We start from the raw sequence: 22373 nt of genomic DNA, 5'->3' as shown, positions 1-22373 counted from the left end.
ATTTCTCACTATTTGTGCTTATTTATCTCCACATTTACAGAGCGAGTGCAAATAACAACTGTGTGTGTGCGTGTGTGTCTTTGCAGAAGCGTTATGTCCCGATGCTGCCGGAATAATAATAATACGTCAGATGCAGCAAACCAAAGTAAATTGTACTTTTCAAATCTCATACAATGAAGTTCATCGATCCCAAACACAAACTTCAGATCCGTGTGTTGTCGCTCTTATAACTTGTGCATCGAGAGCAAACTATTTTAGGTCACTGCCACTGCATGGGAGTTTCGTTTCTGTTATAATGACAGTCTTAAATCGCACAGCGAGTAGATGTCACTGGAAATCTATAAACACACGTCTGATGCTGGCATTTCTCCTCCTCTTCTGGTTGCGCGCTGACCTCAGTTCTCCGCGGTTTTGGCTCCACAAAAGCACCAGCAATCCATTTCCAGTAAATGTCATTTCATAAGTTTCCTGAATTTCCACGGGGCCGAGGAGCAACATCGAAGGCGGAAGGAGGAGCGCAATTAGCCATTTTTTTCTCGACAGGGATGAACAGATGAAAACAGCACTTTTCAAATGTCCCCTGGCTGCGTCTGATGCAACGAATCGGCCGGGGAAATGACAGCGTTTTTAGGAAATCAGGGGACATAGCCGATGCAGATGTTTGTCAGACAGCGACACAGACAAGGAGTGGAAAACTAGAACAAAAAACCCAGAACCCCTATGTTACAGGGAGATTTTTCAAGAATAAACTTACACTAACAGCAGGCTGTCAAAACAAATCAAGAGACGTGAAATCTCGCCTTTATTCCTGCAGAATATCTTTGTCTGCATGAGAAGTTGCTCTATAGCTGAGAAGCAGTTGCATTAATCCCAGATCCTGAACTTACATGGGCATCGGAAAACTGCTCTCGAGTCGGTCCGCGGCAGAATTAATATTCTCGACCTCTTTTAAGTGTAACGTGACTCCACTTTCTTTCTGCTTTGCATTGCAGAAAATATTTGTCTTTTTTCCCCCCTCACTCATAAATTTCTTTCTTCCTCTCCTCGCAGGGACTGAAATGGCTACCAGATGTGGTTCCAATCTGTTCCCGTTGCCATGGAAACGCGGGGACTGGAATAGGTTTGCAGAGTCCAGGGCTTTTTGGCTGACTCATAGGGCCTCAGTTTTTAAAAGCCTCGCTGTTGCTATAGATTTGGCACGACGAGGGCGCCCCGGCTCCAAGTCATGTTTACACTGGCAGCCGAGATGTCACTGAACCCCCTTCCCAAACTCCTCACCCTGACTCTTTGACCATGCCTCGCGTTATTCGGTATAGTCGCTCCTTTGTGTTTCACACGTCCACCTTCAATACCAAGTCAATGAAACGAGCACAAAAATTATTCTCAGCTAACTGCAGAGGGGATATGACGAGGCCAAGTTCCATAATCATACACAGGCTTTGCACGTTTAAATCCATTCAAAAGCTGCCGGCACAGAAATCCCTCACAGGAGATGATGCACATGATCAATCACCTCAGTTTATCCTGAACATGCTGCGCGCTGGTGACACACAATGCTCCTTTCCGTGCTGTGACTTTCCCACAACATGTCAGGGATGAAAAGCCAGAGAGCATGTGTTGGTATGACTCAGCTGAGAATCCCCTCCATCTGCGAGCGGAGAGGACGAGCAGATGGCGGCAGTTGTGTCAACGTTCCTCTGCATCCTGGCAGTGAATCAGACTTCAGGACATTGTCACATTGGATGTGCGATGACTGGAGGGGGGAGTGTTCAGACTCTGGTGTTGGTTTGGTTGAATATCTGGATGGCAATTAAGAGGAAGATTGATTTGAACGATTAAAGTCCAACTAAGAAGTCTAGCAGCTGATGATGATGTTCTACACAGATCCCTGAAGTAAATGCCAACATCAACACACTCCCACAGTATTACAATGCTGACATCTAAGGCGCCATCTTACGCCCTGCAAACTTTTCCTCTGCATTTGGGCCTCTTGTCCACAAGCAAATGGCGTTTTTAAGTAACTCAATTTTATTATTAATGCAAAAACTCTGGTATCCGTATGTAAAGCAGAGCATCTGTGAAACGATAACATCACAGCTTAAGTCATCAATGCCAACAGCTGCTTTGTGTGATGAATGTTGTCTCGAAACAACGACAACAATGGCAGCTACACACCGGTTTCTCATTGTTTGGTTAGCACTGCTAAGATCACATGTTTTTAGCTAAATTTAGCATCACTGCACCATATTACCAATATTCACAGGATTGTTGATGTAGACTTTATCGCCACCTACTGGCCTGTTATGCTCGTTTTAGCATTTTTCTGGATGGAGATATTTAGTGAAACAGTTCGTAACGAATATGTTCAACAAATTATCCGCAGTAGTGTAGACAAGGCCTTAGTCTTTTGTGTTAGTTATAACGTTGTGGTCAACACTAATAAAAGGCAACATCAAAGTAGGTATGAGACTACGCTGATCAAAGTGAATCCCAATCCAGACTCAACACTTATAAAACATGCATGCATTCATTAAACACATGTAGGACACTGTGCAGAAAAGAGTAGAATCCAAAACAAAGCCTCTCTCTTCTGTTTCCAATTAGCCATCACATGACCCATCCAGCCATCCTTACATCAACCCATTCATCCTCCTCCACTGCCTTGTGGCCCAGTCCTGGCTGGATCCCTCTTCTCCCCGCCAAAAGAGGACACATACGCGGCGCGTGATTAGCTCCTTAGCACAGAGTTTCCAATGTTTTTTCCCCCCAATGAAAGGAGCTCTTGTCCCTCCTCTATCCTGAAGGAGCCAAATCAACAGTCCCCTGGCTTCCTCGGGCCCTTTGAAGAGCCGCTGTGACTGAACAACCCGTCCTGAGCGTCCTGGGACGCGGCAGCAGCCCAGTAGCCCGGAGTCGTCAGAGGAAAGGGTCAAATATCAATCAGCAACTGAATGAATCTCTTCAGAGAATACAACAGGCGATTTGTGTGGTGTATTACTTCATATGTCCCGTTTCACCTTATTGTTGTTCTACGCTGGAATCCAACACCAGGAGAAGAAGCCAACAAGAGGCTGTGACCCCTAGAGTACGAACCGGGTCTAACTTTATCACGGCTGTCGTTGTGAATCAAGAAAATGAGATGTGATTTTTAAGTTCTGCTTTGACTAGAGCTACATGTATTGCTTTTTTTTTTATTCCAAAGAAGTAAATGAGGAAACACCATGAATTTAATGACCATACACAAATGGAAATCAAAGATGCTAAAAAAACAAATCCACAAAAGATAAAATATATCTTACAGTTGGTAACGAGTTTGCAGCTTTTCAGGCCCATCTTTACAAAAAAATGCACTGTAAGCCTATAAAAACAGGCACGGGCCAGTCAGATTAACAAATTGCCACTTACTTCATTATTACACAATGTTAAGGTTTTTAACTATATGCAATTGTTTCAACAGTGGTATCATAGTAGTATTGTACAATCCTTTCTGTATGTTTTTTTTTTTTATGTGAGGCAATAATAACGACTGAAACAAGAAACAGGACAAGAAGATTACAGATTTCCTGTGCAGCTATTAATGCCATATAATTACACTCTGCGTCATGCAGTTAAGTGTTAAACAAACAATAACATCAACAGAGAACAATTACAAAGCCAATGTAAACTTTACAGGAGGGAAGTACTGATACTGTAGGTTTGATTCAGAGCCAAAAATAAGTGACATACGAATGAAAAGCAAATGAAGCATGAAAGCCAGTTCATCGACACCAAGGAAAACAGAAGAACTAAAAAAAAAAAAGTCATATAAGCACAGCTTACAAGGATAATAAAAAGTACACAATGTATACAAGTAGAAAACGTTGAAAAAATAACCAAAGGAATGTGTTGTACCTTGATAAAAACACATAAAACCAAGACATTTTTTCAAATACGCTGCGAATGTAAAATATTCCTCAGCCCAACACATACCAACACACACTGTTTTCACCCACCACTCATAGCTCGTGTTTTAAGTGCTACTTTAAAAAAAGCTATCCACCAGTAACTGAAAAAAAGAAGCATTGTCCTCTTGAATGAGTCCAGTTTAAATGTTCCGCCCAACCACCTTGTTTGCTCGACTTATTCTGGGATAAACACTCGAAATAAAAGTTGGCACACGTTTGGCTGACATCGCTTAGACTGATCCACAGTTGAGGCACATTTTAACACTCAAGGCACAGTACCATTTGGTCTTATAGTCTTACCCCATGAACAATCGAATGAAAGCACCATGTTATTTTCAGCATGGATCTTCTAGCTTAAGATTTTACGATCCTTAAGGGACAAACATCAAGTTTTATTGTTTATACACAATGCCCCGATGGCATAAACAGATTCATGTGAGAAAAGAAGTAGCTCAAACTGTGATACTGACCGAGTTTCTTCACTGAAAAGGGCAAATAAAGATGGCAGGAGCCTCCTGACCTGTAGAGGACACTTCCAACTTTAACAAAACAATCTATTGTGTGTGTGTTTTCTAAAATACAGCGAAGGGAAACTGCAGATTTTATAAACGGAGTGATTTATAAGCATGACATAAAGCAAGGGGCATAGGGCAGCTCGGGTTTCATTTTTGGTTTAGTGGTTTAGCTGACTGAGTAAAACTTACAGTAAGAGCACATTCTGGTGATTTGGTGTTAGCACAAGTATGAACGAGGTTTCAAAAAAGCCCCTTCTTTGCAGAAAGATCAAAAAGCTTGTTTGGGCTTCAAAATACCAGTCGTGACAGAGTTGAACAAAAGAGAGCCACTCCTTTAAAATCATCCCAAGATACTACATTTCTGAAGAGAAGAGCCTTGAAAGCAATATTGAATATAGCATAACATGTAACTAGTTTTTGGGGTTCAAATTTAGTTCATTTAAGAGAGAAATTCTCATAGCACAAGGTGGACATCTGGAAAACAGATAGCAACGAGGAAAATCTATCCGCTAAACCACAAAGCTAAGTAGAGTGTCATCTGCAAAGAATAGCCTTGACGTAAAAATGAAGACTAACATCTAACTGTGTTTTGCGCATGTTGGTCCATTCAAATGACAAAATCAAAAAGAAAAACAATAGCTTGCAATCCTTAGAGGATCCAAATTTTCTCGTTATTTTTAGTACCTTTAGTACCTGTGGAGAACGTACGTAAAAATAGCTAGTTTTTCTGACACCTCCATGACATATTACAATTATGCAACCTCAGAAGCAATCCATGTATAAATATAGTGGTGGACATACTGCAGAGATGAATGACCTATGGATTTACGTCACTTTCCGGCCAAGCCACAGGCTGATTTGTGAGATACACAGTTGTTACACAAAAAAAAAAAAAAAGTCTTGAAATGTAATACAAAGGGTGTATAGAGGTCATTATAATACAACTCACCAATATGCCCTTGATTTAAAAGCATTTCTCACTCTTGACTGGTCCTGAAGTCACAGCACACTCACACAGGGAAATGTTTATTCCTCGATTGAAAAACGAGGCGGTTCTCCTCCCGACAAATCCATTTAAGTTCTCCTTCGAAAAATCCATCACAAACTTTGTGCCATTTGTCTTTAAAAAAAAACACTTATTTCACTACCTGTGGTGGCATGATGGCGGTCTTTTGCTGGGGTGTTTTACTTTCAGGTGTATCCAAAGTACCTTCCTTGCCTTTCTTCCTGGGTGGCTTTTTTATTGGAGTTTTCTTTGGTGTAGGATCCAGCACTGGGTCCCCTGACCTTGAGCCGTTCAAGTCCTGCTTCTCCGGGCTCTTGGCTTCAGGGGTCCCGAGGTCGGTGGTGACGGGCGCCACCATCTTCTGGAGGCTGTTTGAGGTGGGCAGCAGGGGCTTGTTGGAGCCCTGCGGGCACAATGTACTGGAGGGGTTCCTCTTGGCTTTCTGTGGAGGTGTGGGCTTCTCTCGGGTTCCCTTGGGCGTGGAGAGGCCGTTGGTTTTCGTCAGGCCTGTCCCCTCATTCCTGTTGATGCTTTGGGTTTTCTCCTTGAGCTGAGCAGCCAGCAGTGTGGCAGCCTCCGAGTTCATATGAGGATGGATTACCTTGGGGCTCTTGGGTGGCTCCTTGGGGGTCTCCTTTGGACTGTCAGGGCTCTTCTTCTCAGATGAGGAGCTATGGAAGCTACTGATCTTCTTCAGGGCATTCTGAACGACACCATTGATGTGCTCCATGTGACTGGGACTGCTGTGCTCGTCCCCAGACTTCTTACCTCGCAGAGGTTTGTGTTTACTGGGCGAACCATTGGCGTCTGCCTCCATCCCCTCCTGTTTCTTCTGCTGCTCACGGTTTCTCTCCTTCATCTTCTGACGCTCCTCACTCTTGGCTGAGCCATCACTCGAGCTCCTCTTTTTCTCCTTTGGCACTGCCAGCACCTTCATCCCCCCCTGGCCCTGCTGCTCTGGCTGGGGAGTCCCTGTGGCATTACCGTGTATCCACGATATCTTGGGCTTAGTCGACGGATCCGGAGGGCGCGGTTTGGGCTTGCCAGGTGAAGGTGGTGGTTTTCCGTTGCGCTTGGTGTCTGGTGTAGGAGCGCCTTCCCCATCCCTGCCGCTACCATCATCCTCTTTGGACTTGGAGAGGCGGGCGATGCGGGCGTAGAGAGCAGCAGTTGTGGACTCAGAACCGCTGGTGGACCCCTCACTGTCAGAAGACTTGATCAGGGGATGCTCGCTGCCTTCTGGTTTTGTGAAGCTGGTGTCTTTCAGGGAGGTGTACTCCCCGGCATCCTCCTCATTAGGGACAGCTTCTGGGCTGGGGCTGCACTTCTCTTTGCTTTCATTCACCGACTCTGTGGATCAATGGCAGATCACAAATTATGTATTAAATTGTGTGAAATTATCTTAATGGAAGAAGTGACGCATTCATCTTCAAATAAATCTGAGGTTCAGTTCATGAGCAATAAATACAAACTGTGGCTTTAATCAAGACACTGTGGTTTGGTAAAACCATTAGTTTATGGTGACTAATGCTGTTATATGACTCAATGGTTCCCTCAGTGTGGTACCATTACCTCATGTTCAATGTTACACCATAATTACTACTGGACAATGACTATTGTTTATCAATATAATGCTCAAATTTGTGTATTATTATTTTTCATGCAACATAATTTCCTCCCCACCAGAAAAGCCCTCCTCCCTGTTATTAAAGAGTGATATCTGTTCATTTGTTAATTTGTGTACACACATACTTGAGAGCTGGAGCGGTTCCAGTGCTAAAGATCCTATCTTTGCAAATCTAATTCAAAGCCCTTTCATGATGTTTACAGTAATGATTCTGTGCCGGCTGCGTTCTGCTCACAATCAATTGTTTTCAAAGCCCTTGAACCATTCATGAGGAAAATGAGAACTCAATCAAAGCACGAAACAAACATCCATCAAACACACATTAAAAAATACGCGCAGACAAAACCTGACTTACAGAATAGAAACACCCATTCCATGGTGGAATGGGTGTTTCCCACCAAACTTCCAGAGGTTCGTCACTGTTTGGATTTGCGCCATATGCTGACTTGACTATTCCATTTCCTGTTTATACTCCCTCTGTTCTCTAAGCAAAACCTAGACCTTGATGGCACACGATAAAGAGCCAGGCTATCTCTGTAATGACATTAGGAGCAATGGGGACGTCACAGCCCGGCACTGTGTGAATGCCCCTTCATGCCAAAGGCCAATTATCCTTTTATGTGCATCATTCCAGATAATTAAACTGTTTATTTACTCTAACGGTGACTCACCTTCGTGGGGCACACAGTAAACCGGGCCCTCGTCTCCGCTCTCAAAGGAAGAGAAGGACTCCTGGGATGACCAGGACGAGGGGGAGGGCTGCTCGGCCACTGAGGGGGGCTCGATGAAGCTGCAGTTGAAGGTGTTCTCTTGGTCATGGTGGGCTACTGAGAACAGAAAACAAACGCAGAAGCCAAAAGGTCAGCCAGAGGGTATTGTACCGAGTTACAAGAACAACAGTCTGTTCTCACTCACTCTCACAACTGCAGCAGAGTTGTAGAAATGTTGGTTTAAGTGAGTCTGCGGAAAAATTGGGTTTTTATTGGTTTTGCATGTGAGTTAACAGACACAGCAACGTTATTGGGTTTTTGACAGCGAGAGAAGCAAACGCCTTCGCAGAAGCTGTGGAGTCTTTTCATATTCTGATGCCAAAGAGCTAAAGTGATTCTGAGTTGTTTTTTTTTTTAACAGCATCCTGACCATTATATGAGACAGAAATTCTCAACTAACCCAAGACAAAGAGCATTGATTTGGGAGGTCTTGTGACCCAGACAACAAGGGAACAAAGAGATCCGACTGTTTGTCCTTTTGAAAAATGCCACATAAAGCTGCTAAGGTATAAATAGCAGTTTGCTAAATCGTTATTTACCTCCACGTAGAGGGTTGTGTTTTGATTCCTGTCAGTTTTGTTTGCCGGAAGGATGACGCAAAAACTACTGAATGGAAATTCCACGAAATCAAGATTCAAATCCAGTTAAATGACATTAAAGTGGAAGCAAAGAGGGCTTAAAAATATATGATTTCTACATGTGATGGTTCAGTATTTCTTTGTGAGAGTGAAATAATAATGAAGCTAATGAGGACACGCTCATCTCATCCCTCATTGTGTTCTTCTCCAGTATTTAAATAACGAGCACAATGGGCCGTAACTGGATTCTTTCATCATCTTCCACATAATCCTCTCCTGCTCCGATATGTAGGTCAAGTCATGTTTCTCTCTCTCACCGTCTCCCTCTTGCTCTTTTCCATCCTCCTTCCTCCCCTTCAGACACAGCAGGATTCTGCTGACCCTTCAGTCTCGGGACAGCTGCGGTCTGTGACGGATACTCGCGGTTTTTATCTTCCCATCTGGCACGCACACTTTTGGCCTGAACTGCATTGGGCGTCAACTCGCAATTGACCGACCACATCAGACGCTGCTATATGCCCGAGGTCACGTGGGTCCATCCGTTTGTTTGGACCTCAGATAAACCCTCCATGTGAGGAATCCCCTGACTGTACCTGCACCACGGCCAGGAACAAGCTCAAACTCCTCAGCTGTTGTTGTTTGACTGTAACTGAAAAGACGACCTACTTTAAGAAAAATGTCTGCAGGGGTTTTTCACAGACCTGGTGACTTGTAGAACCGCTGATAATACTCTGTGATATGAGGATAAGTGAAGCCTGTGTCACTGAGATTTCACTAAGCTTGTTATGGATGATTTCCGAAGTGCTACAACACAAGAAAGTCTTGATCTCAACACCATTCAGAAACATACAACACAAGCACATGATCGGTTTAGAGGCTCTTCTCACCATTAAGCGTAAACTGAGCACATCTGGTTTATTTTTCATCGTAAATCTGTCTGATGTTTTTCTCTCTCGAATTCCTGTGTCCAGTTTTCTGCCTCACACCATATGACAGCAAACAGATTTAGTCATGGTCAAATCAGAAGTGGGTTATAAAGGGTGCGCGTGTGTTTCTGTGTGTGCGTGTGTATGTGTGCATGTGTGTGTTTTCAAAGACCTTGCTTTGTAGTTTTCCCTTGATACAGCTGAGTTTTATCTAGTTTTACAGATTTGAGCTATTACAACCTCAGATAGAATATCTGTTATCTAGTTGATTTGCTGAGAACTGAGACATTAGGTTAATCTTTATTGCTACACTGATAAAACAGTTGTTCCACAGAACTATTTTTCTTACAAGTCATCTAAACCTCTGAACTACATGTTTACGTTTGAGAGTCTCATGTCTTTGTGTTACTTGTCGGGTGGATAATGTCAACACAGGTGCAACATGTCTATGGAAAGCATGTGCAGATGTGTAGAAGAGAAAACAATGACCAAAGTAACAAGGGCTTTGGATACGTGTCAAGGGTATTTCTATCCAAGGGCACACGTCTGCGTGCTTATTTAAAGATATCCTCTTCCTGCTCTCTTTACATAAGTAAACACATAGCCACAACATGCATTTTCCATATAGCTACTAATCATAGGATTAACTGTACGTAACAAACCAGCTTTCTGTGGGTGTAGAAGAGCAATAACAATCTATCTAATAATTCCAGATATCCGTCTGTCTGTCTGTATGTGGAACGCATATCTTGAGAACTCTTCATCTTATCTGCTTCAACCCAGACGCTGATAACGACAACTGATTCTCCAGTTCAGGTTCTGCGTACTGAGTCGAGCTTCACCGGACTTTGAGTAAAACAGGTGAACAGCTCTTTGTGCAGAAGAGGGGGTGAAGCTTCAGGGTTCTGTGGACTGAGCCCTGCAGACGGTCTTCACTCGCTGCAGCTAAAAGTTTCAGAAAGAAGAGCAGCAACCAGCACAGGCCAAACAAAGAGCCCTTTCCAACCAGCCTATGGACACTGACTTTCACTTAGTCTCTACCTTTCTGCCTGCTGCTGTAGGCTGCTCTTAGGGACTGAGGAATGTGGAGCATCTGACCTATGTTAATACTCCTGTTAAGTTAGTCAACAGGCTAACACATGGGCATTTTGCAACATTACTTGTACACGGTGGTGAACAACTGCTGCCCTTGAAAGCGACTCCCTCCAGACTGAGGGTCTAGCGGAGCAGATTGCTCTGCAGACTGGATGCCACTGTGATCCCTCCCCTATACTGGGAGGCCCGACACACAACAGGGCCTTATTGACGTGTCCCAGCTGCAGAGCTCCACCACCACAGTTGCTCAGTGGGGGGACGCGTCTGCAGACCTGGGGCTTTTTCAACATGTTTGAGACTGAAATAGCCCGTGACAGAAATACTGGACTGCATTGTCTAAACAAGTCTAAACAGTTTCACTGATCATTATTTACACATATACATAGCTGTAGCATTAGTTCACCCTATTAAAACTACGGCCAATTTTTAATTTGGTTCATCGAAAGGACTTTATAGTGTGAGAAAGCTTATTTTTTCACCCACTTTTATTGGGCAGAACTGGATGAAAGTGAATCGGACTTGCTGCAAACACTTTTGCAAAACCCGGCCAACTTTTTGCAGGATAAATAAAGATGAATAAAGCAGGTGGTGCTGCTCTCGGCTCTCGCCCATGGGGAAGCTAAGAGGATGCAAGGAATGCCGAACAGACGTGAATGTGTAGGGCGTGGAGGCAACAGAAAGCAGAACTTACACGCAAACACTTTTGCTTTGGCCAAAAGGGGACGATAGGTGACAGTGTGTTTGTGTAGTTCTTTCTCTGAGGCTGTAGCTATGCCAACAAAGATTTGAAAGTTGACGTCCTTCTTGCTTCCCCCTTTTTTTTCATTTTTTTTTTCATATTCTCTTGCCACATCTGTTGCCAGTGACCCTGGTGTGGATAAATCACAGTTCTGACACGGGCTGGGGTAAATTTGACCACTTCCTGTTTCCAGCCCCATTGGGCCCCCTCTGGAATGTGTGTGTGTGCAGGACTGTGCAGCTTCCAGTCAGATTTAGACTCTCTTAACGTTGGCAGACCACGCTTCTGTGGGCAGGCCGACAGAAAGCAGAGGAGCAGAGGTTTACACAGGACAAACCAGGGGAGGGAAGAGAGACAGGCATCAGTTGTTATAAGTGACCGGGATAGATGCTCTTGAATCTGATTGGTACATGTACGTAGTCTTTGTCAATCCTGACTAAAAGCAGAAAAATCTATTTCCGCAAAAAAGTAAAATTGATTTTCTTTTTGCAAAAGCCTTTAACTGGATGACGTCATGCATCTGGCACATGGTCTTCACATGGTCCGGCTCTTGTCAAATACATTAATGTCCCACTCTGTCATCGTGACAAAGGCAACTCTGTCTGAGTGTTGTATTTAGAGCTAAGATATATAACGGTGGCAGACTCCAGCTTAAGTAATCAACTAACTGAGGAGGCACGTGCTGCTCACACACGGAAAAGGAAACCAGGGCACCATGTTGTTAACTCCTTCCACGTCTTGGTCACTTCAAAATGACCAATGTGTTGATGTTCTAATCTACAGGAAGCTCTGGGAAGTACAAGAGTCCCAAGTTGATGTCAAAATATATGTTTCGTCCGAGCAACAGTCCAAAAGATATTCTGTTTACAATCATACAAATCAGACAGAAAGCAGTAAATCATCAGATTTGTGAGTTCAAAACCACAGAATGTGTTTTACAACAAAGTGATTTTAAGAAAATATTCCAGATTGAGTTTTGGTCAACTGTTGTGATTGCCTTATTGTTTTAAATATCATCCCAAACATCTGCCAAGGTTAAATATACTTTGAAAAACTTGCATGTACGGAGAACCTGGAGTTCTGCAGCAGCCGTGTCTCCCTTGCTCTCTGACCCTTTCTGTTCTATCCAATAACAACTGACTGACCAGAACATATCTTTGAAAAATATATATTGGTATAAAATGGTTCATTTATGTTTACAGTGAGAATAATGTTTCCCTGTGTTCAAATATTTTACAGAAGAATATAATAGTTGCTGTACATTTACCCTGCGACCGCAGTGTCACAACAAAGAATAATAATTTATACTGTACAGCATTAAAAGAGATGAAGCGTCTGCTAGGAGCAAGGCCACAGATGAACCCTGAAGAAAAACCAGCCATAAGTTAAACTGTGTGTGATGGGGTTTAAAAGATCAGCATATCTCCTCCGTCTGCTGTATAAACGACTGGGGTCACAGACAGATCTGTCACACACCACGAGCCGTCCACACGGCGCAGCAGTGCTGCAGCGTCCACCCAAACAGTGCTGCCTTTGATAGCGCGTCACTCACCACCACCCGGGCCCCTCTGACAACCACTGGCCTTCTTTTAATAACACGGCCTCCTCCTCCTCCTCAGCCCGAGAAAAAGATGATGGAAACGAGCAAAGAAAACGGGAAGAAAAAAAAAGCCCCAGTTTTAGGGTTGTAATAATATGAACACATGGCATTTGAGGGTGCCAAGAATAATAAGGGGCTCTAAAACCAGTGCATTCCTTTCAAATGAAACCCCACACTCGCCTGGCAGCCACCATACACTTTTCAACCCTATTCATCATCCACGAGCCAGACGAAGGTAGCACCAAAGTAAAGCGCTCACCCTGATTTGCCATTCGTCCCTGTCATTGTCTCTACTGCGTTTGCCTGAAGACATTTAAAAGCCTCTGAAATCGTGGTTTTAAATATCCTCCGATCTTCTCCATCGTTATGTCACAACTGTGTTAATTATGCATCGGGTGTTAACACAGCTAAGCATCATGCAAACTGTCTGAACCTCACTCAGTGATCTGCCTTCAGCCGACCGTGTCGCTCAAGAGAAGAGAAAGATTACATGAGTGAAAGCAGCTTCCGGCAGCAGTGTGGTGGGATGTTAAAAAAAGACTTCAGGGGCTTACCGACTACTTTGGGCAGTTTCTGTCGCCTCAGTGGAATACGGGGGAGTTTAGTGCTGATTCGGCTGAATCGTCCACACAGGATCCGCTTGGCTTTTTTGCTGTTGGTAGAGTTGTCTTGGTTAGGACTGAAAAAAGGGATGATGCCATGGAAATCCAAATGAATCATTCAAGAGAGCCATATTAGACCTGGCCCGGTGCCTCTTTTGAGGGCTCGCAGGCTGCTCACATTGCTACTAACACTGCAGCGTCAATATAGAAAGAAGGACTTAAAATACAACTTTTATGTATTTATTCATTTAACAACTTCATAGCTGTGAGAAAAAGCAAAAAAAGGTAGCGTCTAGTTTTTACACATTATTCAAATCTCTTGGAACTTGGAAGCCGGCATTGTGGACCTCGTGCGGCGAGGATATCTGTCACTCACTTGTGGTCGTCTTTGTGTCGACACAGGCAGCAGCAGCACAGCAGCGAGAGCAGGACAATCAGCAAGAAGGAGACCAGGGTTCCAGCCGCAATCACACCCATCCGCTGGTTGGGCTCTGAAAGACGAGATGTGGAGAATTCTGGGTGTGCCACACTGGCGTAGGGAAGCTCTGCATGCCAGTTTCAACAAATCTCCTTCTCTGTCATCGCTACAAAAACCTTGGCGTGTAGTAGATTATAATGATTTACTCAAAAACTCCACTCAGATGACTTGAGTATATGGGGCTCAGCTCACTGTATGTAATTGTTATTAATGCGCTGGTTTGCGTGGATAATAAAGACGGAGCACGGCGTTGCGTTAGTAATTGATTCACGGTGGCTGCTTTTGACATGAAGCATCTCTGAGGAAATGAGGTTTCAACAGGCTGAAACTCACTACACGGATAATTCACGATTAATCTTATCTCCCCCAAGACACGAGAGCACTTACCCTCTCAATGCCGATTTCCTGCGAGCAACGTCCTCCTCCCCTCGCCCCCCCCCCTCATTACCGCACACCCCTCGCCATCGCTCGGATGATTTATTAGCTCCCCTCCTTTTACCCCGAGTGAGATGCACCCCAAAGATAAGTGCTGCGGTGCATGTGCGGACAACATTTGGCGCTCGCAAGGACAGAAGACACGAACCATCAGTTAACGAATAAGCAGCAGCAGACCGTGGATCTTTGCACTGTCACATATAGGGCGGAGATGGATTGTTGGGCAGTGTGGGTTCGTTGTGTTGTTATTGCTGGTTTGTGGGGGTCCATGGACCACAATCGCTGCTACCTTTGCACAATCATACTCTCATACTCATCATCTCCAAACCATCCACTGTTTTTACCTCTACTCTCTGTCTCCCTTCCAACTCCCTCTCCCTTTTTTCTTCTTCCTTCCTCTCCCTCTCTCCCTCTCTCTCTCTCTCTCTTCCCCTCTCTCTCTAGCTGCACAGGAACTGGGCCAACAAACACAGCCATAAAAAGGACACCGGTCTGGATCTGGAAACACTATCAAGGCCCCGCTACGTAAAGTCTCCTGCTACACACACTGACCTGAATAGACTTGTTTGTTGCTGCCAACTATTGGACATTTAATACACAGGCGGCACTGGAGGCATCTGGCTTTTTGGACAAACACTTTTAAAAAGGATTTGTCCTGTTTTTTTGTACGTGCAGCGAGAAATATTTGTTTTGTCTGGAAAAAGGGGATTTACCTAGAAAAACACTAGTTTCTGCTGTTCGTAAAAACATCTTAACCACAGAGCAAAACAAATGAGGGTTTCCTTACGTAGATAGCAGGCTCCAGACACAGGATCACAGTCCTTGTTGTGGCAAGAGCAGGTTTGGTTGCAGTTCACTCCGTACTGGCCAGGTTGACAGGTCATATTGCAGCTTGAATACAGAGAAGAGACAGGAAAAACAACATCTGTTTAATGTCCAGTCCAAGTGACAGATGTGCAAAATACGACACAGACAGAAAGAGAGAGGAAAAGGTGATCGATAGGATCCGGTGCTTTGTTCTTTTTATTCTATGATGGAAGTTTGCAGGAATTTAACTTTTCTATTCCAAGAGTGCACTTTATCAGTAACTGTAAAAACATGCCTCAGGACCCAGGCTCACTCCCTCCATTCCCAGGACGTAAACGTGTGTGACAAATGTATTATGAAAGGCATCAATCCTTTTCACTGAGCACCGGGTGCTGCCGAGGGCAAAGAAATTGAGTTTTTTTGGATATGAGGTGTCTCATGACTTACTAGGTGCCATAAAACCCCGGGTCACACAGGCACTCTCCGGTGACAACATGACAGATGCCGTTAAAACAGTGGCTGCAGTTGTTCTCGCAGTTCTCGCCATATGTGCCATTGGGGCAGCGCACCTCGCACCTATGACAAATAACAAGGAATGTCGTAAATAGTCATTTTCAAAAAATTGCAAGTATGAGTCATGGAGATTATTACAATGACAAAAAGGGTGGAACAGTGGCTACTAGTTAAAGGCACTGCCATTGTGCTTTTAACATTTAAAATGATAAAGCTCCTGTGTGTTTTCTTACCTGTCCCCAATCCAGCCGGGGTTACAGTGCGAGCACTTGCCAAGAATGGGGTCGCAGTGGTGTCCGTCTCTGCAGGTGGGACACACCTCCTGGCAGCTTTCACCGAAGAAGCCCTTGGAGCAGAGCTGGTCGCACCGCGTCCCATTCCAGCCTCTGTCGCAGGTGACGCAGCGTCCCTCCGTCACCTTGCACGGCTGCATGCCCTTGCAGTGCCCGCACCTGTGGTCGGCCAAAGGAAACAGCGAAAACAATTCTCGTTTATCTTGAGATAAGAAATCCCCCTATCTCGTCCGACTGTAATGAAACTGTGATGAGAGACATGTGTATTTGCCTGGTTTAAACGGTTGCACTAGAGAGAGAGTAACAACACTGAACTCTCACTGTGTTCTCTTTGGTTCACAGCAGCTGTGTAGTGTGGAGACCATGGAAGGTAAAGCACTTAACCTGAATTGCTTTTATATGTTGGCTGGTGATTATGGGATAATGTGAATACCAACTCCCAAATCTCACTTTAGAGTTGCTCCATTAAGTAGCGTGTCCAGATATTTCAGAGGTTATCAGCCGCAACATATATCAAATCTTATTTCCTATCAAGACCACAAAACCGCACCGTAACATGCATCAGACAAGGGACCTGAACATTAGGCATCTGTAAAACTGCATGTTTCCTGTGTTTTCTGAAATGGTACATTTGCTCTCGGCCAAGTTTTCTTCCCCCCCACCTGTTCCTGCAGTTTTGACCGTAGAATCCAGCGGGACACGGCTCCCTGCAGAACTTCCCACGGTATCCTGGCGTGCAGGTACACGAGCCGTCGGCCTGATTGCATTTGCCGTGGATGCACTGGCAGTATCGTTCACACCGCGGGCCCCACAGCCTCTCTCGGCACTGGCAGCGTCCCGTGAACTGGTCACACGGTGAATTGTTACAGTTACACTGGATCGCACAGTTCCTCCCCGTCCAGCCCGGGCTGCACTGGCAGCGGCCTGTCATGGCGTCACAGATGGAGTTGATGCTGCAGTAGCAGTTGTTGTTGCACTGCGGACCCCAGACGCCGGGGTGGCATGTGCATTTGCCCGTGTCTTGATCACATTTGCCCTTTTGGCACATGCACGCATTCTCGCAGTTTGGTCCCCAACGGTTGTGGTTGCAGGTACAAGCGCCGGTCAAGTCATCGCACTGGCCATTGGGGTAGCAGTTGCATTTCCCCTTGCAGTCAGGGCCCCAGAACTGGGCAGGGCACTCTGTGAAAAAGACAGTGGTGTAATCAGGATACAGTTTAACATTTGTATGTGTTCTGTCATTAACTAAAGAATTATACGAATAAAGACTTTGGCCTGATGCTGGCATGAGATAAAAAGGGATCACTAACATTATCTACTGGTGGCACTGGAGCCCAGTTTACAGGCATGAGATTGTGTATGAGGATGAACAACATGTCTCCACTTCCTCCCACTATCCGGGATATGAAGCCAAAATATCCGGCACGCCATTGCTGCCACCTGTTGCATTTTGAGCCAAAATCTGCAGAGTAGTGGTGGAGCAGCGGTTGTGTTGTCTCGCCGACACACACTCTACTAATCACAAGTCAGTTTCAGCTGTCAATCATGATGTTTCAGCGTTTTATAGCATCAAATAACTAACTTAACCCAAACTTACTAGAAAATAACTACTTGGTCCACATCCCGTCTGCTAACATGGAGGAGACAGGATTTATGAGTTCATGAGCCAGCGACCAGGTGGTGATTGAGATGATTTGTTTTCACTTTTGGGGAGCAGTCATATCGTCCATGGTTATATATATATACCCTAAATGCTACTTATCCTGTAGTTCAAGAGCTAGAAATTGGTGTTTAGTAGATACTCTTTAATAACTTGAACTTTTAACACCATAGTCAAGAGGCAAAGGGTAGAAATGTGGATTTAAAAAAAACATGAAAACAAAACAATCCCTTACTCGTGTCACAGCTAGCTCCAAAGTATCCATGACGACAGCGGCATTCATTCGGCCTGACACACACCTCGTTTTCCTTGCAGGTGAAGTTGCCTTCACAGAGTGCTGGGGTGAACAAGAAGAGGCCATGTTAGTCGACTGATCTGCACATTGAGCTGTCATGATAAATGTTTGCTCCCTGTGTGGCACGTACGTGTCAGGCATTCATCCGCGAGCTGCGCCCATCCACTGCAGCACGCCACTCCAGACGGCCTGGGGAGAAGAGATTCAAAATGAGAGGGGAAAGATAAAACACCAAACTGAGAAACAGCAAAACAAACACATGAGCGTGGCTCCATCCACACCCAACTCATGTTTCCTTGATCTCTGTTGATGTGGCTCAGGCTAAATTCTGCAAAGCTGTGTGTTTTGCACATGACGCATATGCTCAACACATGCTTGCATCATTTTCCCGATGCTGAGCCGCAGCCGTTGGGGGCAAGAGAGGCACATGAATATTCATAGAAAGTATTTTGCAGCCACGTTTTCGACCTGTCAGGAAACGAAGGATGCTTCTTCCCTTCCTCCCACACCCGTGACCTCTGCGGGGGCCCTGCAACACGTCAGCCTCCCCTGGAGTGTTTGAGGACGGCTGCTTGCTTTCGGTCAACGAGCAGGGGAGCGATGCTGTTCTCTAAAAGAGGCGCGTGGTGGAGATCACAGGCCTAACCTCTGCATGCTTTCCCTTCCTATGAGGGAATACATTTGACTTTCACCACTTTATCTATATAACATGACACTGGATTTAGCTTTAAACGGCTCAGCTGCTCCGCATTTTGACAAACTCCAGGTAAAATGTAAGGAGTTGACCCTTGTTGACCCTTTGACACGCAGCCAATCCATGACAGCGGCACCCAAGGACAAAGATTACATTCACTGTTTGGCGGAGCTATTTTAAAAGCTGCGCCCCTGTTTGCCATTTATCATTGAATGTACCACGTTTTCCAAGGATTCTACTGATTCAAAAACAGATTTTTCTGCATCGCTACTCAAAACATCACATGGCGAACAGCTTTGTTTGTTCACAGTCATTTTTTTTAAGGAGCTGGAAAACAATCAGTGTTGAAGGAATCATCGAGTAGTTTTATTGCCGTTCCAGCTGGATTCAGCAGCTGATTTTGCAATGTGAAGACACACTGGAAACGCTGAGGAGTGACGATAAATGCTGAACTACTTCCTTCTATTCATTCGATTCAAGTGAGAAAATAAGACATAATGGGCGTAATGTGAAAAACAAGTGAGGGGAGAGTGGAGAGTTCACCGCGATGGATGTTAAATACTAGAAGGAGGGCAAAATGTCAAACTTGTAGAGCAGAGGAAAGGAAAGTACTATAAATACCACACTGAAAACTTCATGAAGAACAAATATAGGAAGTATCTTTTCTGGTAAATTACTATTTGTGACCAAGCAGAGTACTAAAAAAACTCCGGATGACTTTGCATTTGATTGTGACCATAAATTTAGCGTGTTGCTTTCCAGATAAGCTATTTTTCCGTTTCCCTCCAACAACTGAGGCTGCACAGGAAATATTATTATCTTTTTTTATTTCAGTTTTCACTCCCAACTGCCCCAAAGTCTGTGAAAGAGGTTAAGATCCAGGAAACAAGGGCTACTTCAATGTGCACATGGTTTCTTATCACACATCTGTTATAGCATATTGGAGAATAAGGTCTGGACAGTATTTTGCTGCTTCTTGCTGAGCACACTTTTCACAATTTATAGCCGTCTGTGCAACAAACTTGGATCCTGCAGTCGGTAATTGTGGACTTGGATGTTTTCTTCTTTTACACGAGTAACCAGAGGCTCAGTTTTATTCCTAGAGGTCGTCAATAAATGCAATTTGGATGCATCACCCTTTGAGGGGAGCCTGTCCAGATATGTAGATTCCTAGTGTATTTAATTACTTTTCACATATTTGATCTTTATACTGAAATATCAGCTGTTAAACAAAATCCATCTTCCCTTAATTCCCTTAAAGTCCAATCTCTTTCACTGCAGAGACCTGGCTAAGACAGCAGGAGTACAAACGCACCACATATTAAAATACAACATATACAATCTGCAAAAGATAAACACATCTCTTCACCACATTCTCTATGATGCCCTTAATTTTCTAAGAATATGAAAATATGTCAAATTTTGGTTCTTTTCTTGTCCAAACTGCAGAATTATGTTCCTCAAAACATTTCTTTAAAACTTCCCTAAAACCTCATCGTGTCATCTAATGGTGCCACGAATACTGTGAAGCTCGAGAAGAGCGCCCCCTACAGAGCAATAACCCCCTCGTTCCAGATGCACACATCTGTATAGCTGCTTTCTGCAGTGGACTCCTCCTCCTGCATGCTACACAATGAACATGTTATAGAGGAACAATTAGGTCAAAGTAAAAAAATCTGTGTAACTAACACTTACTTATATTGTGAGAAGAGAACGTGTGGTTATAGAATAAAGTCAGAGATTGATTTCACAACAAGTTACTGACTCTACAGTGAGAACCGTTATTCGTGCATGTGGCCACCACTGCAGTATGAAAACACTTTATCTTCAACTAAATGAGAAAAGTGGAAGGAATGAAATGATTCTGTTTATTTTAAATGTGACTCCAACTCTGAGTGGATATCTTTAATAAAGTTTTATCCTGAAATAAGGGACAATAAGGCTGAAATGTCAGAGGGAAAACTTTTAAACACATTTACAACAACAGGGAAATAAAAGAATACTTCTTCTCCCGCAGTGAAGTGATGCTTACCCCGGTGCTTTGCAAACATTCCTGCCTTTGGGGTTGAGCTCTTGGCTGAAACTGGAGCAAAAGAAGAGACAAACCAGCGCAACAACAGCAGCAGAACAGTTCTTCACTTCCATTGTACACGCAGCAGCAGCATCCTTCTAGACGCCGTCTTTACTCCTCCGAATAAACTCGAGATGGTGGTGGAGTTTGTTTCACTGTATTTCAAACACGTCCACGCACATGATCCAGATGTTGGGAACGCGAAATCCGTTTTCTTTTTCCTCGAGGTGTTTCAAGAAAAGTATCGACCGCGACCCCTACGCCATCGAGAAACTCAGCAGCAGCAGCTCAGTGTCTGGAAACACGGGGAAAATAAAAAAAAAGTCACAAAAGCAAAAGTGGAAAATCTTCATTCTTCATCCTGCAGCGCGCAAAGTATTCCACCAAAGTTTCTAAAAGCAGCCAGCGCGCAAAGCGGATGGATCCAGACGCATAAAGGCAGATAAATCACACTTTTCCAGACAATGTAATGTCCTGAAAGGAAGAAATATCCGGAAACGTGTGAACTGGTGATGATAATCTTGACCAAAAGAAAGTAAAAATCAGTGAATTAGCTGCCTGTCGTTCGTCTCCTCTCCCGATGAGAAGCGCCTTACGCGTAACTTTTGTCCTCTGGTGCGCTCTCAGGAGTGGCAGGAGGGAAATTCCTGATTTGTTACTCTATCTTTGGCTTTGTGCGCCATGTGTGCGCCACCAAATTTACATACGCATGTGTGCAACAGGGTCTGTCTTCAATGGCCTTGGATATACATTCAAAAAATCAGTCTTGAACAGTGAATAGAGGCAATTAAGATGGAATAAACGGTTTTAGATTAAGAAAATGATCCTAATTCTAACTTTTATATTGACTTTTTTAAGTTTTTGAGTTTCATCATTCAGAACTTTAAATTAAAGCTATTAAAAATGTATTTCAGGATACTAGTCAATTAAAAACTACATGGATTTAAAGTAGGTTAAATGAATAAAGTAGAAAAGTGCGTGTGCTCTGGAGTGTGGGTGTCGGAGGGGGCAGGAGTGTTCCAACATGTGAAACAATGGCTCCCCCATCTGTTAAGAGGAACAAAGTGGTGCTGCCACATGACTCCTCCTGGATTCTCTCCTGCAGAAAGCCTCCTCGAGGTCCCTTTTGCCTCTGAGAGCGAGAGAAACGTCATGTTTTTATTGATTGTATTAGATTAATGACGAGTCAGTCCAATACTTGTGTTGCATTTCACATCTGTCCACAGCTGTGCTTTGTGGCTCTCCAGGGGCCTGTGCGAGGAGACAGGCCCAAAGTCAAGTTACTCAAAATGTTATGACATGTTTGTAATTTAATTCAACTTAACATCATTTGTGATCCATATGTCAACAAACGCGGTGCCAAAATCCAATACAGGCGAATGCTCAGACCCGTTTTTGACAGTTTCTTTATTAATAACTTAATAAACAAGCGATGAATAATATTTTCTAAATGTTCAAGACGTCTTGTTTTTTTGCTGCTCAGGATTAAAATGTCCCAGTGGTGAAGTGAGAGTCCTCAGACAACACGGATGTTACTCAAGCATGAGATGATTTGCATTAAGAATTCTGCTGAAGGGTAAAGTACTCAGAGTGGTTTGTTACTCAGGCAGCCTCCATGTGACGCCAAGCACTGAACTGGTTTGTGTTCAAAGTGTATGAACCAGTTTGTCTCCTATTCAGAGGAGGTTTGTCTTTGTCTTAAACAAGAGTAAAGAACCCCACACA

General features: G+C 44.1%; 1 protein-coding gene across 1 annotated transcript; it reads right to left on the bottom strand.

Moving 5' to 3' along the window:
• Window positions 1–3209: 3209 nt before the first annotated feature.
• Window positions 3210–21317, bottom strand: scarf2 (scavenger receptor class F, member 2). Its single transcript, XM_047341363.1, has 11 exons — window positions 20610–21317; window positions 18014–18072; window positions 17824–17925; window positions 16591–17110; window positions 15869–16087; window positions 15570–15698; window positions 15103–15206; window positions 13779–13893; window positions 13355–13452; window positions 7764–7919; window positions 3210–6815 (listed from the first exon to the last, which is right to left on the bottom strand). Exons 1-11 carry the CDS (start codon window positions 20720–20722, stop codon window positions 5596–5598), a joined length of 2835 nt encoding a protein of 944 aa, XP_047197319.1. The 5' UTR covers window positions 20723–21317; the 3' UTR covers window positions 3210–5595.
• Window positions 21318–22373: the final 1056 nt, after the last annotated feature.

The sequence above is a fragment of the Hippoglossus stenolepis genome, chromosome 9, assembly GCF_022539355.2.
Source record: "Hippoglossus stenolepis isolate QCI-W04-F060 chromosome 9, HSTE1.2, whole genome shotgun sequence".
NCBI classification, from domain to species: domain Eukaryota; kingdom Metazoa; phylum Chordata; class Actinopteri; order Pleuronectiformes; family Pleuronectidae; genus Hippoglossus; species Hippoglossus stenolepis.
Note: the sequence above shows the minus strand (reverse complement) of the source record. Positions and strands in the feature narration are given on the sequence as shown.